Source organism: Protobothrops mucrosquamatus, unplaced genomic scaffold, assembly GCF_001527695.2.
Source record: "Protobothrops mucrosquamatus isolate PMUCROS unplaced genomic scaffold, P.Mucros_1.0 scaffold95, whole genome shotgun sequence".
NCBI lineage: Eukaryota > Metazoa > Chordata > Lepidosauria > Squamata > Viperidae > Protobothrops > Protobothrops mucrosquamatus.
Window position 1 is genome coordinate 199,214 of NW_015386470.1, and position 17,016 is coordinate 216,229.

Consider the following 17,016-nt stretch of genomic DNA (forward strand, 5'->3'; position numbering starts at 1 on the left):
CTGCCAGACTCACTAATTTTCAAAAATTGAATATTCCAATTCTTCATTCCAAAATTCAGCTATTTACTTTTTAATCATTGCTATATAGCCGCACTAGCTGCTTGTGGACTTCTAGGTGCAATTCAAGGTGCTGATTGGTGCCTTTAAAGCCTGTCACTATGATTTCAGCTCATCGCTCCAGATCTGGCAGGGTGTGCATGTTATGGATCCTTTCCGTAAAACAATGTTATATGATGATGTTGAAGGAAAAATCTTCATCAGGGTCCAGTCCAAGCCAGGAATAAACAACATGGCAACTGCTTTAGAAAGAAGGTTGTAGTTCATTGAAGAGGAGAGCCAGACAGAAAGATGGCTCTGGAAAAAGAGAGAGCACATATAGTAGGGACTGGATTTTTATACCTTCTTGGGCTTTTGTTTGGAGTTGTTCCTGTGTCATGAACTTTGACCTGAGTCTGAGTGTGCCTTTTTGGTATTCTGATGGTGATGGGTTAATCCTATTATGTCTGTCTTAGAGTTTAGGTGGGGTATGTAGATTTTAAGGGTCTTTGTCTTCCTGATCTCTTCAGCTTCTAGCTGGAGGGCTCCAACCTTCCTGAATGGATTATTACATCTGCATTTCTAAAAGCTGGTTTCTGTTGAGTTGTCTGGCTAGGGTGTGTGTGTGGAGAAGTTTTTTAAAGATCTTCTCCATTATTCCTTTGGGGAAATATATTCTGCCTTTTTAATATTCCCAAAAATATTTCTTTTCTCTGGATTGTTCCCACAATGGGATGTTATCAGTGAATCTGCTTAATGGAATAACTTCCCTCCTAAGATTTGGATGTCTCTAACCCTATTGCTCTTTCAGAAGACCCTAGACTTGGCTAGGGTCTATCAAGATCATGTTCCTTATTCTCTACAGATAACCATACATATATGGGATAAACAAACAAACAAATCTTATAGCATTGAATTGTTGGGTTCTACTCAATTGAATCCACACCTCTTATGGATCTTAAAATTACAGGTACTTTGGATGCTGCTAGAGTTGCCAGCCATAATGTTTAATCAGTATATGTTTTATTTGTATATATTGCCAAGGGAATAATGTGGGTTAATCACATACAACTTCTCCAAATCTTTAAAACAAGTATTTTTTTTAAAGAAAACACTGATTAAAAGTGCTGATCCCTTATTTAGCTTACGTTTTCCAGAAAAATGACCTTCCTGCTATTTTCAAATTTGATTCCATTACATAAATTTCTCATGTGATTCAGGATCAAAACATAACTGCTTATTTAATAATCAAATATGCTTGGCAGCTTTCAAAGCAGGAAGTGTAGATTTAGTGGACCTTAAAACTTGCCAAGATTTCAAAGGTGTTATACACTTCATCTAAAAATTGCCCCCAGGAAGAGAATATTCATAGAAGATCTCATTCCAAAATAATGTACTTTAGATGTCAAAATAAAAGCCAAATGTTCTGGTTGAAAATGTAGTAAATTTCAATATTAGGTAGGCAGTTAGGCCAACAATATTTAAGGAAGTTTACTTTGCCATAAAAAATCTTATTAATTTATAAATTTGAATAAAATAAATACAGGAATCCCTGTTAAATATATAGTAATCTTATACTATGCATATTGATAAGATTAATCTTGCCCCAAATTTTAATGGAAATTATATTTACTAAATTTTTTATATGTTTAGATTCAGATTTTGTGATACATTTCTTGAATATTTTTTTATAAAATATATTTTATAAAGCCTGTACAAATTTCTTACAATAATCTACTGATACAGCAGATCCTAAAGGAAGCATATTAGACTTTTTCCAGATAATAGCAAAACCATATTGGTCCAATACAAATTGGTAATGACGTTGCATAATCATCAAGGAGTCATAAAATTAGCAGCAGATAAGAAAAAAATATATTTAGCATTAAGTGCTACCACACCCTTAATATCTTGAGACTATCTAATAGAAAGCACTACTGTTTCAATAATCAAACTGAAGATTAAAGGAGACTGGGGCAACTTTGGTGGGTGCTGTGATATGATATAACTTGATAGGTTGAGAGATTAATCCATCCATAATAATACATCTTGTTACCTGTTTGACATGGAGAAGAACTTAACTTCACCAATTACTACTTACTTTGCATCAGTGATAAGAAATGAATTGTTAAAGTGTATAGAAAATATGTTTTTTATTATAAACATTGTGCAGGCATAACCTTTTTGATCAATCTGTGGTACTGAATCAATTTGACAGATTAGTTCATTGAACGGAATGTTTCCAAGTGGATTCAGACATCATGTATATGCACCTGTGCTCTAATGGACTGGATCAATCTAAATCCAATCAGGTTCAATTCAGAGATTTAGCCTAAATTGATTCAGACATCTGAATTAAAAGAGTCTGATTTTCCAATTGATTTTCTGAATCCATCCAGATGTTTGAATTGAATTACACCCAATTTGCACATCTTTAATAAAAATAACTGGAAATTGCCCTTTTGGTTTTATGATATCTAGTAAACTATTACAATGGAATTCAATATAATTTGAAAAACATACATTATGTTTGTGTTTATAAAGAAAAAAATAATATACTTTTCCCCCTAGGTATCATTGATTTTCTTGTGAGTCCACATCCAATTGCCAAAGTACTGCGTGATCATTTGGTCTTCAAGATCGCTCCTATGCTTAATCCAGATGGAGTTTATCTTGGCAATTACAGGTATGAGAATGTAGTATAGGAATACTGATATACTTGAGTTAATTAACTTCTACAGCAGTTATTTGCAGTGCCAGAAAATAGGAAAGATATTTTAAAAGACTGATGTAAGAAAGATAAGAAAATTCCAAAATTCTATAAAGCTAACCAATTAAGTTATGCTTACATATTTTGAATATAAGATTTTTTTTAGTTTGCCTCTTCATCATTCCATTCAAAGTACTTTAAAGCTTAGTGAATGGATAAACTCACCAAAATCTAAAATTATCCATGTCATAACATCTTCTACTTGAATGTGGAGATAAGACTGGCCTCTACCTTGATATTTTTTCAAAAGGCCCTGCAGATATGGTTTTGCCAGCAGACCTGAAAACCCTGGGGTGATATAGAATACATTGAAGGGTTTTTATGATTGTTATTGCCATGTGTGTGTGTTTGTGTGTGTTTCTGAAGATGCATTTTGTTTTGCATTTGGAGTTTTATTTCTGCAAGCCATTTGGACTCACCATGAGTGAGCTGGGTGACTATATAAGTATTCTTAATAAATAAATAAACAAACAAACAAAGCTCGTTGCTCAATATACAGTTCTGGTTATTGTAAGGGATAGCTTCAGATATTCAGGAAAAAAAGCCCATAGTATCTCTCAGAAAGCATAAGTATTTTTTCCATCATTCTGATGTGTACCAAGCCCATTTATTGTAGCATATGAGCTATCCCACTCACTTTGATGCTATTTGCAAATTGGATAAGTATTCCTTTATTTTTCTTCATCCTAGCCATGAATGAATAAATAAGCCAGCCCATCACTGAATTTTTATACTTTTCTCCAGTTTAGTGGCATATCACTGAAGAAGCTTGTTTGAGAATACTTTGGAAGGTCTGTTTTGAAGCCATCCAGATCACACTTACATATCAAATCTAACACCTAGGCTAGACATTTCTGCACAAATTACCTTTAAATGTGAAAAAAGCATTATTTGTTTCAGTCACAGACTCTCATTTTGAAATAGCATGAGGCTATATAAGGCCCGTATAAGGTTTTGAAAAAGAGGTGAGGTTGACTTTCAGTTAATTGTTCAGTATCTTATTTCTGATCTTTATATATTCAAATGTCTCTGAGGGGTCTATTATTTGAATGGAATGGATTGGAATCAATTAGAATGGAATGGAGTGGGCTGGGGTAGAATAGAATAGAATAGAATAGAATAGAATAGAATAGAATAGAATAGAATAGAATAGAATAGAATAGATGAAAAATAATGTATCAATATTTGTAGAGGTAGAAAAGGATTTTTTTTCCTACATGCCATTTCCATGTTCTTTAAACCTCTAGCTATCTCTCCCTCTCTTGAAACTCCAAGTGAGAAGCCCAAAATGTATCAAACATATCTGGCCCATTGTCATCAATGAGTCTAGGTATTGCAGAAAGAATCACGTACTTATTGAACCAATAGCATCGCATAATTTTAGCTTCTTTATCAGATGCTGGAAATTCTGCCATTCTGAACTAAAAGTACTGCTAATGGAAAAGTATTAGTTTGATTTCTACCTTATTGTGTACAAAAATGCCTAATGTAATTAATAACTTAAAACGAATATAGTACATTGAACTGCCTATTATTGCAAGAGTGTTATTACAGTCTTGATAATGTGAGTATGCCATGGCTATTAAATAATTCACAGTAAGGTTTCACTGTTGAATTTTATGATAATGATAATAATGATTTTAAAATAAGTTCTCAGCAGGTGACAGCATCTGCTGAGTTTGTCTTGGCTTAGAAGCCCCACAACCAGACTCCAGTTCATATGACCTGAAAAGTCTAGGGCTGTTGACCAGGTTGGGAAACTGAAAACATCCCAGAAGATGAAAATGATAAAACACCTCCAAACATCTTGCTAGGAAGTCTCTGAAGTCTCAAGCATCAGTTGCAAATTGGAGCAGACTTGACTTTTACTCTGCTTGAAAGTCAAAGTTTGTAATCTGAATGCTAAAACTCAAATAGGATGGTGTTTCAGTGTGATTTCAATTCATCATTCCCATTTTTTCTAGATCTGACATTTTTTTGTGTGAGAAATATCCTCACTAAATTACATGGCAATGTCATAACTAAGCCAGTTATACCATTTCCAGCAGTTATGGAGTTGATAGGAACATAATTTACTATGTCATTCATGGCAAATTTGAATTCTATTCTTACATTTAACGGGCATCACTGTGCTATGAAATTATTACTTTGGGGAGATTCTTGGGAGTGCTAATTCTTGCATAAAAGCAGAATTCTATCAATTCTGTGTCCATTTCTCTTTGAGTGTATTGCATAGGGAGAGTTTTACAATACATAAGAAAAAATGAACTAGTTTGGTGCAAATGCACAATAAACATTTGAACATAATAACAATAATGAGCATGAATACTTGGAGTATAGCTGAAAATTGCTTCATGCAAAATACTCAAAGAAATGGAGCAAAGGGCATATTATTTTATAAAGATTTCCCATTGATAGAGGTCTTGTGAGCTAATCTGTTAAGATTAAAATGTTAGGATGGTTGTTTATGGCAATGAAATATAATTTTTGTTTTTTTCTAAAAGGAAAATGCACTGTTGATGAATAGTTCTGTTGATGAATAGTTCTGAAACTGGATAATGATAAATGATATGCCTACATTGATGATAAAAGGTTGACTCTGTTGGACATACAAAGAATGAAAGCTGTCTATTTAAAAAAACAACAAATTACCATATCATACATGATAGTAATTTGTAATGTGTTGTGATCAGGGCTCGAAAAGACAAAAAAAAAAAGAATTTAATTTGAGACCCTTGGAAGCTGTGTGCATGGCTCAGGGCTGAACCCCTGAAAGGAAAGTGCAATCTATGATTTGCAATGGACCACATATGATTATGAAAATAGGCTTAAACTGATCAGACTGATAAAACAGGCTTCTATCAGTGAAATACCAAAATAACATTTTCCCCTAATCCTTCGTGACTGCTACACTTCAAGGAAGAAAGTTGTTTTCTTCAGACTTTCAATATTTCCTGGCAGTTTAGCATTAATACCTTCTGGATATTTTGTGATACCTACAGCAACAATAGATAAGGCAAAGAAACACAACAAAATACTCTTGATTTAAAAACTGCACATCTTGAGGCCAGGGTTGAACTCTCCTTTATCCTAAGCTTGCTCTAAACTTGTCACCATGTAGCTGAAAGAGCGACATCTGTTCCTGCAGGCAAGATGCCTGTAATGGTGCCATCTTCAGCTTAGATTAGTTCCAATTTGTCATTTTCACCTTGCAGAGATGAGAGACCCCCAGATGGCATGGAAGGTAATATGCTTCTTAATAGTGGCAGATCTCTGCTGAAGCGCCCTTGAAATTCTGTGACAAGGCAGTAGCCAAAAAACAAACAAACACCCAACCACCCAAAAACAACCACCCTCCACTCTATTCCTTCTGAAAGCTTTTACAGTCAGAATCAAGTGTTAGCAGCTCCTGGTCTGTTCCACACTCTTTCATTATTGCTTTCACTTACTTGCTGTGACAGTGAAAGACACAGGGGAAGTAATATATATATATATATGTTAATTATAGCACATAGGTTTGTCACATCTCAAGCCCAGGACTTCTTAAGAATGTTTGCTGGTAGGCAAAGTTCTCTTTCGGTATATCTCAATATGCTAACATGGCATTCAGAAGTAAGTGAGGCTGAGGGGAAAAGTGCTCAGCAGTTGATTTCTAACAATGGAGATAGAGGGGCCTAACTTTTCTAAGGGTCTTTTTCATCCACTTAATTATAGACAGCAGTTGCCCAATAACCATATTAAAACGGAATAAATGGGAAGGAAGTCTCTGAGGTAGGAGGCAATTAAATGCAGAAAAATAGTAGAGAGGATGAAGGCAAGGAAATGGAGCAAAAGGCATTTGATTTTGTATGGATTTCCCAGGAATCACATAGTTGGAAGAGGTCATTTTGACAAGTAAGTTACACTAGCTGTTCAGCACAGGAATTCAAATCAAAGCATCCCTGACAAGTGTTTTTCTTGAAGGTAAAAAAGGGAAGCCTGCCACCTCTCCAGGTAATGTGTGCCTCTGTCAAAGTGTTCTGCTAAACTATTTTTCTAACATCAACCAGAATTTGCTTCCCTATTATTTAAAGTCTGTTATTCCATATCCAGCATTCAGAGAGAGAGTTAATGCATTGATCATAGCTTTCTTCTCTTGGGCAAATCTTTAGGGCTTTGAAGAAAGCTAGGATATTCTTTCTCAGGAGTTACTAGACAAACATTTTGTCCTGGAACTGGTGTGAGGTGAACACCCTGTTTTGCTGAAATAATGTCATGAGGAGAGATTTATAAAAGAGTCATATGTCCTCACTATACATGGGGACGGGGAACTTCTTTTTCAGGGAAACTGACAAGTCTGGGCAGAGGGGAATACAAACTACCAGGGGGTTGGGGAAGTGGGCCTATTCCTTTGCATACTTCATTTGTCTTGTTAAAATAGAGGGGGGGACATTTGTTTATTTATTTCCTGCTGTTATTATTTTTACAAATAACTCAAGTTGTCGAACATATCAAACACACCTTTCTCCTCTTATTTTCTCCACAACAACAACTCTATGAGGTGAGTTGAGCTGAGAGAGAAAGTGACTGGCCCAAGGACACCAGCTGGCTTTCATGGTTACGGCGGGACTTGAATTCATGATCTCTTACTTTCTAGTCTGGGACCCTAACCACAATTGCTTAGGAACTACTGTATCTTCATTACAAAAATGAAAGCACATTTTAACTTCGCTGTTCCTAACTAAATCTAGTTGATTTCATTCATACGCTACTGTACGTGCAGATGTGGTTGAAAACAAGAGAAAAGAAGGAATTTTTTTAACCCAGTTATCTGATCTATCAAGATCATTTTGCATCTTAGTTTTGTCTTTTGCAGCGTTAGCCAACCAGCCTAATTTTGAGTACAACATTCCAGTCATCCAATTTGAAATCCAAATCCCTTTTGTTTTAAGCTTAGTCTATTTTATTATTATTTTTTCCTAGGTAGAAAAAAAAACTATTTTCACCAGAGCAGTAAGCATGGAAACAGTATCAGCCTAGTCTGGGAAATAAGCTACAAATAAATACGTAAAACCTTGGTGCACAGGTCAGTATGGTATATTGCTCAGAGATTTTGTTCCTCGAAAGGCAGATTCACAAAGGGAGAATAATAATACCCTCTGTGCCCAACTTGAAACCTTCAGCAAAAAGAGAAAAGAAGAAGAAAACAGAAACAGTCCAGTCTTTTCCTAGCTAGAAGTGAATTTGCTATTGGGTAGTAAGCCTACTAGACAGAGATAACTGAAATAATCAATAATAATTCAGAATCCTCTTATTTTGTATGTGAAAATAATACGATAGCTTAGGTGAGGAATCTGCAAGAGGTAAAACCTTTTGTGGAGCCGTGAGTCTTTCCTTTTTTTTCTGAGTCACTATTTCCCTTTCATCTGTTCTTTACGTGCTCTTGGGAGAATGTGCTTTCTCCTTCTTTACATTCTGGTAGAGACCGTGAATACTGATGAGCAAATGTCCTGCTAGGAGGTTGCTCCAGGCAGTCATTTGCTAGACTTATTCTTAGGAAGTACTCAATGTGCCCAATTAGTTGGGGAGGAATGATGGAGGACCAATGTTAATAAATTCAACTTCATACTGTAGAAGAGAAGTGCCTCTGTGTTTAACTCTGTTATATGGAATTGCATTCAATTTTAATGTTTGCTTTTATTGAAATCTAGGGGCTGTGATTTTGAAGAGATAATTTGGTTTTATTTCTAGGTTCAAATGGAATTGCATAGAAAATTTGACAGGCGCTATTAGCAAATCTAAGAAGGTTGTAGCTAGAAGTTGGGAAGCGCACTATAGGCATAGATATTCCATCTTATCTTTCCTGCTACTAGACCCTTGACTTTATAATTCACATTTCAGTTGCTGCATTGACCTTAAAACTAGTCAACAACAGCTATAAACCAAGTCCCTATTTTTCTCCTTCTCTTTTTCTGTACATCAAAACTCCATCACTTCTCTTTTAGTCAATACTTTAACATAATGGCTGGCACTTGGATGTATCTTAAGATGAAAACATGAGGAGCAAGACATTCACTATCTGGGCAACAAACAATAATGAATTTTCTAATCATGGTCTATGCTCAAAAAGCCAGAGAGAACATGTGTTGAAGGGTTGCCAATATTCAGAGAGCTCTATAGACTTACAAACATAAGCAGTTCAGTTCTTACAGCATCTTAATATCTGCAAACAATTGAAACAAACCAATCCATACTGAATTTTCAAATGGAATCAGTTGGAGAGAAGGGAAAAACATGGTATCTGGAGCAATCCATCATCAGCACACAAACTTTATCTTTGTCTTTCCATTTTTCCTTACCTTAAAGAAGCAACATTGAACATTGATTTAAGAAAGCTTTAGACATTTATAGTGCAATCCTGTGTAAATGTACTCAGAAATCACTTGCTTTTCTATTGTTAAGTACTTCAGTCATAAAGCATGATGTCACGTGACCCCATTGCTTAGTGACAGTAATCCCTTCAGTTCTTGTTTGCTGTGATTAAGCAAGGATTATGGGTTGTTAAATGAGGACCTCCTTGCAACCTCCTGCCCACTTTCTAGCCAACCAAAGTCTGTGAGGAAACTGATGGGAAGTTGTAATTCCCAGGTGGCACATAAACAGACTGTCAGGCAGGTAAATGTGGCTGCTGTCAGGTGAAGGGGAATGTGCTAGTGGTGACTGGCAAGGTGCAGGGTGAGTGCAGTGGAGCTGAAGGACCGTGCAGTAGAGTGCACAGATAGCCAGTGTGGAATGGTTTAGATAAGGGAATAGAAGGTGAACTCATTAAATTTGCAGACACTTAACTGGAAGGATTAGCCAACACTCCAGAAGAAAGGCTCAAGATCCAGAGGGATCTCAACAGATTTGAACACTGGTCCATATCTAACAAAATGAAATTCAATGTTGAGAAAAATAAGGTTGTACACTTAGGCAAGAAATATCAAATATACAGGTATAGATTAGGTGAAACCAGGCTGAATAGCAGTAATTGCGAGAGGGATCTTGGAGTCCTAGTGGACAGTCACTTAAATATGAACCAGCAGTGTGCTGCAGCGATCAAAAAAGGCAATACAATCCTAGTTGCATTAACAGAAGACAGAATCAAGATCATGTGAAGCATTAGTGCCACTTTATAAAGCCTTAATAGGACCACACTTAGAATACTGCATCTAGTTTTGGTCACCTTATTATAAAAAAGATGTTGAGACTCTGGAAAGAGTTCAGAAAAGAACAATAGAGGGGCTGTAGGCTAAAACATATGAATAATAGTTGAGGGAATTGGGTATGTCTAGTCTAGTGAAAAGAAGGACTAGGGGTGACATGATAGCAATGTTCCAATATTTGAGGGCCTGCCACAAAGAAGAGGAGTCAACCTATTTTCTAAAGCACCAGAAGGCAAGACAAGAAGCAATAGATGGAAACTAATCAAGGAGAGAAACAACCTAGAACTGAGGAGAAATTTCCTAACAGTGAGAACAATTAACCAGTGGAACAGCTTGCCTTCAGAAGTTATGGGTGGTCCATCACTGGAGGCTTTTAAGAAGGGACTGGACAGCCACTTCTCTGGAATGGTATAGGGTCTCCTGCTTGAGCAGAGGGTTGGGATCTCCGAGGTCCCTTCCAATTATGTTATTCTGTTCTGTTCAGTGGGGCTGGGAGAAGGTACACAGGTTGCATGGTGTCTGGGGAGGCCTAGTGAGGATGGGGATGGCTACTGCCAGATGCGGGAAGATACGTGAGGATGTAGGAAGCCACAGAGCCACAGACAGTAAGAGGGCCCAGAGCTGTGGCACCTCTTTGCACATGATTGGAATGGAGACCCCAAGGAGGGTGAAGAAGCCAAAGGTCAGCTAGGGTGGCAGGGGGGGAAGTTAGTTCAATTTTTTATTATGCGACTGTGGGAGTGCTGAAATGGTCATTAGGTTCAAGGACCAGTTGCAAATCTATTTTCTCAGCATCATCATAACTTCAAACAGTCACTGAATGGATGGATGTTATGTAAGGACTACCCATAATCCAATTACAGACACATGCAGATCCCATCTGTATGCACTACGTATGTGATAGCAAATAATATCAGACTTAGTATTCTATTTTATTGTACTGAATTATTTTGATTAGCTGTAAGGGAGCAACTGGGCCAAAATAATCTAATGAGCTTTCATTGCTGAGGATAGACACCTCTATCGCAAGCCCTTTTCTCTGTTTAATCTACATTTTACCTTCATTTCATTTCATATATTAGCAATCATTTATATAAAGTTAGAAAAAGAGAATATCTAAGTGACAGAGCAAAGCTCTTAATGGGCCTTTTTTTTCCTATTAGGCATCTGTCAGAATGTATACTATCATTATTATTTATGTAGCACCTTAGAGTGTATAAAACTAAATAATCACAAGACTATGAATAAATGCATTTGTATTTCTGAGCATAAAAATCTATAATTACCAAGTACAGGCACAGTATAACTGCTATTTAATGTCCATTTTCTTTTTGTTACCATAGAAATGAGTCTGGAATAGTTACCTATTAATTTCTCATTCTGATACCTTGCTCGTGTATTGCCGAATTACCATAGTAATTGCCTATTAGTCATCAGAAAATAATCATTTATCCTAAAGGTATCTTGATACTCTGAAATTTCACTTCAGTTTTTTTTTTCAGAATTGATCAGTACACACATGGGCCCATCTGCTTTTCCAGAAGCTGAATGAAAATCAGTTATCTGAAAAAAGGCAAGATGGAGAAAGGAAGTCATACTATGGGTAGAACATTATATTTTGACATGGGAAGCGCCAGATAAACACCCAGTTGAGCTGTGGGAAGTCTTAGTAAGCTGCCTGTCTCTCAACCATAACATTAACATGCTTTTCTTTAACATAATCCAGTCCTTTCTGTGGCAATAGACAAGATGCAATAAGTGGAAGCTAATCAAGGAGAAAAGCAACCTCAAACTAAGAAGAAATTTCCTGACAATTAGAACAATTAATCAGTGAACTACTTGTCAGTGAACTTATCTAAAATGTAGATACCGCAACAGGTTTTAAAGAAGAGATTGGACAATGATTTGTCTGAAATGGTGTAAGGTTTCCTGCCTGAGTAGGGGGGTGGGCTAGAAGACCTCCAAGGTCCCTTCCAACTCTGTTATTCTGTTACAGGGCAATGCAACATTTTTGGAAGCTATGGCAGAGTATGTGCCTTTTTCATGAGATGATATAGTTAGCAAGGGACTTAGGAAGTTTATTTATAAGTGTAAGAAATTATCTGACACCTTGGAAATAGAAAGACTAAAGCACCCATGTTTACTCAATTTTGGTGTATGTCTTCATGTGGAAAAACATACCTAGAATATTTTCTTTTAATTGATCCCCTCCAAAATTTTTGACTAAACTGAGAAATATTAACCAGGGCCTTTTATTCAGCTCTACTCCCAGGTTAACTAGATTTTGGTTGAAAATTATTATAAATCAAAATAATCTATGTGTGCAGGAATGATTTTTTTTACTTATATGTCTGCTTTCACCAGGCATTTTACTATTTTAAGATAGTTTTAAGCCATTTTAAGCCATTGCTTTAAAAAAAATCATTGTAAAATGTTTGTCATTCTTTATTGTAAAACAAATATAGCTTGCAAAAGGATTCCAACTGCCTAACATAGAAAATGCTTTTTATATTGATGCAGTAACTGCTCATTTAAACCACATTACAGCTCCTGAGTATTTTTCAGTTGCTATTGATGTGACAAATTCTCTTACGCAGCGCACTTTACCAATCAATAGTGTTTGTGCGTGTATGGGTTTGTGTGTGCACACTTTAGCCACAAAACCTTGCATTTTGCAATGTCAATTGAATCTGAACCTCTTTAGCAGTACTAAATAAAGCATTTTATTTTTGCTTTGCTTTTAGTGCAAAAATAACTAATGTAATCTAGTTTGTAATAAAGACTGAGCAATCTTCAGATAGTGGTAAGCTGTGTAGGAATCATGTGGTAGCTAGTTTTAGTGTGATTGCTTCGTCCTTCACCATGTAATAACATTGATCTGAAAACACAAAGTAGCCTGTTATTCGTCTCCAGAGCAGACTGTGAAAGGAATCATAATGTGAAATAATTGAATTCATACTTCTTGGCTAATATCTGCCATTATTTCCCTAGGAATGAAACATGGTACACTTAAAAAGATAAATCTATCTGTTTTCCATTTAAGTAGTTTTGTTCCCGATTACTGTTTGGGAAGACCTTTGGTCAAATTCTAATCAAGAAATGGTTTAATGAATAATAGCCTTTGCAGTTTCAAAGCTCATGGGGAGGGCAAGGGAGATACATTTTCTTGTTGCTGAACACTAGTTCAAATCTGGCACCAATTATATCTTCCTCTAACACAGGCTTTTTAACCTTTTCACCCATTGTACCACTTTTAGGATATGGCAACGTCCAAGTACCACCAGTCACCTAGCAAGGTGTCAAAAACTTGATGACCCCCCCCCAAAGGAAAAAAGTGATGAAGTAATGGTAGTCCTCGACTCACAACAGTTCGGTTAGTGATTGTTTGAAGTTACAATGGCACTGAAAAAAGTGCCCCCCAAGCCACAGCCGAGCAAGACATCTGCCTGCCTGCCCAGCGGCGCTCTTCCTCCTGTCCGAGGTTTTCATTGTTGTGAGCATTTCTGTTGAGGATTGGCAGCGGGGGTGGGGTGGGGGGTGTTTGGTTTTTATTCCCCCCGTCTGCTGGGTGGTTGCAGAAGGTTTTGGTCACTTCACATGACCCCGGGACACTGTGACCGTCATAAATATGAATCAGTTGCCAAGCATCTGAATGTAAATCACAAGACCCTGGAGATGCTGCAACATTCCAGCTGATCGGCGCTTCTTCTGGGCTCAGCAGAAGCACCAGGATCAGAGCTGCTTTCCAGCTGATCGGCGCTTCTTTGGGGCTCAGCAGAAGCACCAGGATCAGCACTGAGCTCCAGCTGGAGCCTGGTGCTGATCCTGGCGCTTCCGCTGAGCCCTGGCAGCCCTGCAGCTCCAGCCATCTCTCGCTCAGGCTTGTGCAGTGCTGCCATCGGTTCAGCTCATTCCCCTCCCCCGTTACCACTTTTCTAGGATGGTCGCGTACCACCTGCCAGGTGCCAATGTACCACAGGTGGTACCCGTACCACTGGTTGAAAAGCCCTGCTCTAACAAACACTTTCAGTCTTCCAAGGAGGTACAAAATGTCTGTCAACTTGAATGTTGTACTTCATTTAGGGTAGTGTTTTGAAGGCTATACCCATAAAGTAGGCAGGACTAGGACCAGTTTGAGGAACAAAGGATAGGAGTTTCGAAAGCACACAATGTGAAATGAACACTTGCAAGGCTTAAAAACTCATTTCACCCTTTAAACCCCCTTAAAGTTCCCTGCATGCAAAAGTATGAAGTTGTTGTCCTTTCCACCACCATTCTGGGTAAGTTCTGGGGCTACAAACAGGAAGCTTATATACCACTAGTCCTGATTTCTATTGCCACTGTAGTCAAATTGATGGAAACTTGCACATGTCATACCCATAACATAATGATAGCTTTCTATGAAGCATTTATTCTATTTGAATACTGCATAGGTTTTTAAATTCCCTTCTTGGCTTTCATTGCTCTTTCCAACAGTTGCTTTCAACTTTTGAAATGCCTTTCAGAATGCTCTTGCATTCTGATTAAGGTATTGGTGTGATTTAATAATCTCTTTCCATAATGCAGTCTCCTTAAATAGGGAATTTGCCACTTTGCTAGATTTGCTGCCAAATGCAATAACAACAATATTTTTTCTTGAAGCATTAAAAGCTATCACACAAAAAGCTAAAATTTCAAACAGCCTTCTTTGCATTTTGGAGTTCGTGTATCCAAATGTTCAATGCTTCTGATATTCCACTTGACTGTATTTTCAATTCCACCGCAGTTCAGTTCCCTCAAAACAGTTGCAGTCTTACTCCAACAGAGATGAGATATTCCACTTACACATAAAATCATGTACACTCTCTAACTGATTGGAAGTGGAAAAAGGAACTTAATTTACTAAAGCCTTCTGTATGCCATACAGGAAGTAACAATAGTTCATTCACATTCAAGAGGAGCAGGGATGAGTGTACTACCCTTGTGTACTGTTTTGCATTGGTAGAGGGTAGCCACTAGTTATGGAGGCTGCTCATAAGACTGAATAATTATGGCCCTCATTTCTATGCACATTGGTTTTTACCCCTACCTAGACCACCATCTGAACAGTCTCTCCTACCCTAAGCTGTGAAACACCCAACCTTAGAGATAGCTTACAATTCAAATAGAAGAGAATATATGTGGCTCAGAACTGAATTGTGACGTTATTGGTGGTCTCTGAGCTAGTTGTTTGCTTGTAGACGTTTCATTACCCAACTAGATAACATCAATGCTATTGAGTATGCTGTTTGCTCCTGCCAGTGTTGATGGGAGTTTGGTTTTCTCTTTGTAGTTCCTTGACAAGGGTATTATTTTCTGCTTGATTGTCTGGTGTTGATTCTCTGCTTATCTGGAGAGGATGTGTTCTGACCTTTTTATTTATGTCTTAGCTTTTAAATTATTTCTTTTGGAAAAAAAACCACCCTCCCTTTTTATGACCTTCTAGTCCCTATTTGGGGTAGAGTCAGGTCAACTGGATGGAGCTGAGCATTTACTGGCCAGATGCCCTTCCTGATGCCTACAGAGGTTCACAGCAGATATACTGTATTTTCTTTGCACTCTAGGAGAGAAACATCTGCTGTTATCTGGTATTGAACTCCCAACCTTCTGAGTGGGAGGCAAATGTCTTCACCACTAGGCCACCACATCACTCCTAATTATTTATTTGGAATGGTGTCTAAATATAGGCTAGCGTGGATATGATGATTAAAGCATAACATATTTTATGTATAAGAGGAAAAGTCATAGTTTCAGATAATCCTTACTTTACTTTTCTCTCTGTTGCTATTTTTTCCCTAATTTTTCCCCTTATCAAACAGTGCAGGAAGTATATAATTATGGAGGGGGAGAAAGAAACCACTTAATAGTAAATGGTCAGTGAGCAGAAAACAAATAATCAACACAATAAATAAATAAAATAACTAAATTGCCAGCAACCCTGCCAGAAGGTCAATGATCTTTATGTCAATTTCTTTAATCTTGCAGGTGAATGCTTGAAAAAAAGGCAAAAAATAGTTTGACTTTTACTTATTTCTTAGACCTTAGATATAACCTCTTGTTGGATGATCACTTTTAGCAGGTATTCTTCTGCTTATTATTGTTCCAAGACCTTTCTTACTTTTGCAAACCTATTTATGGCAAGCCATAATTTAGTTTATGATCACCTTTATAAGCAAGTGAAAAAAGTATTGAGTTTCAGAATGATTTAACTCCAACCGTGCCATAAAAAGGGGCAAACCTAATCTAATTTGAAAGTGGCCACAAATCCATTGAGATGAATGTCATATTGGAATGCTCTTTCAACATATTATTCTTAAGAAAACAAATATGGAGAAAGCATTTTATATTTTTTGCATCCTCATAATAAACCAGAAGGGAACTGTGTTTAAAAAAATTGTAAACAAATTAACTCATATCTATTCAGTTCTAATCCAGCTCCCAAATGGAATAAAAATGTGGAATATTTTTGCTTTAAATAATATGCTAAATGATCCTAGGGGAAACCAATAATCTGGTTTTCAGTGAGAGTTCAGGCCCAGTCCTGGGACAGGAACAGCATTGGTCAACGTCCCAGCATTTGGTGAGTCCTCTGGGTAGATATTATTCCAGAGCATAGGAAAGAGTTGTTCAATTTCCCCTGCCCCCTTTGGGAGTTTTGACTCACATCCATTGATTACCATTGTTTCACAGGATTGTTTCTGTAATTTGTTTTATTACTGCGGGAAATTGATTGTTCTTAATACTTTGAGATATATATTATATTGGTTTGTTAATATAGAAAATCATTCAGAGTGGGACAGCCTGGAAGTACATACATACATACATACATACATACATACACGCACACATACATACATACATACATACATACATACATACATATATGATAGATAGAGATAGAGATAGAGATAGACAGACAGACAGACAGATGTTCTGTTTACTAAGAGGCTTCTCTTTTACTCCTGAGTACCTACAAATCAATCTGCACAGATTATACAATAATAGCAA

At 37.0% G+C, this 17,016-nt stretch overlaps 1 protein-coding gene across 1 annotated transcript in view; it reads left to right on the forward strand.

The window, feature by feature from the left end:
- AGBL4 (ATP/GTP binding protein like 4) overlaps positions 1-17,016 on the forward strand; it is a 196,927-nt gene that overhangs the window by 32,054 nt on the left and 147,857 nt on the right. The window contains exon 3 of the mRNA XM_015812538.1: positions 2,608-2,722. Coding sequence (XP_015668024.1) covers positions 2,608-2,722 — 115 coding nt within the window. The remainder of the gene's footprint in view (positions 1-2,607; positions 2,723-17,016) is intronic.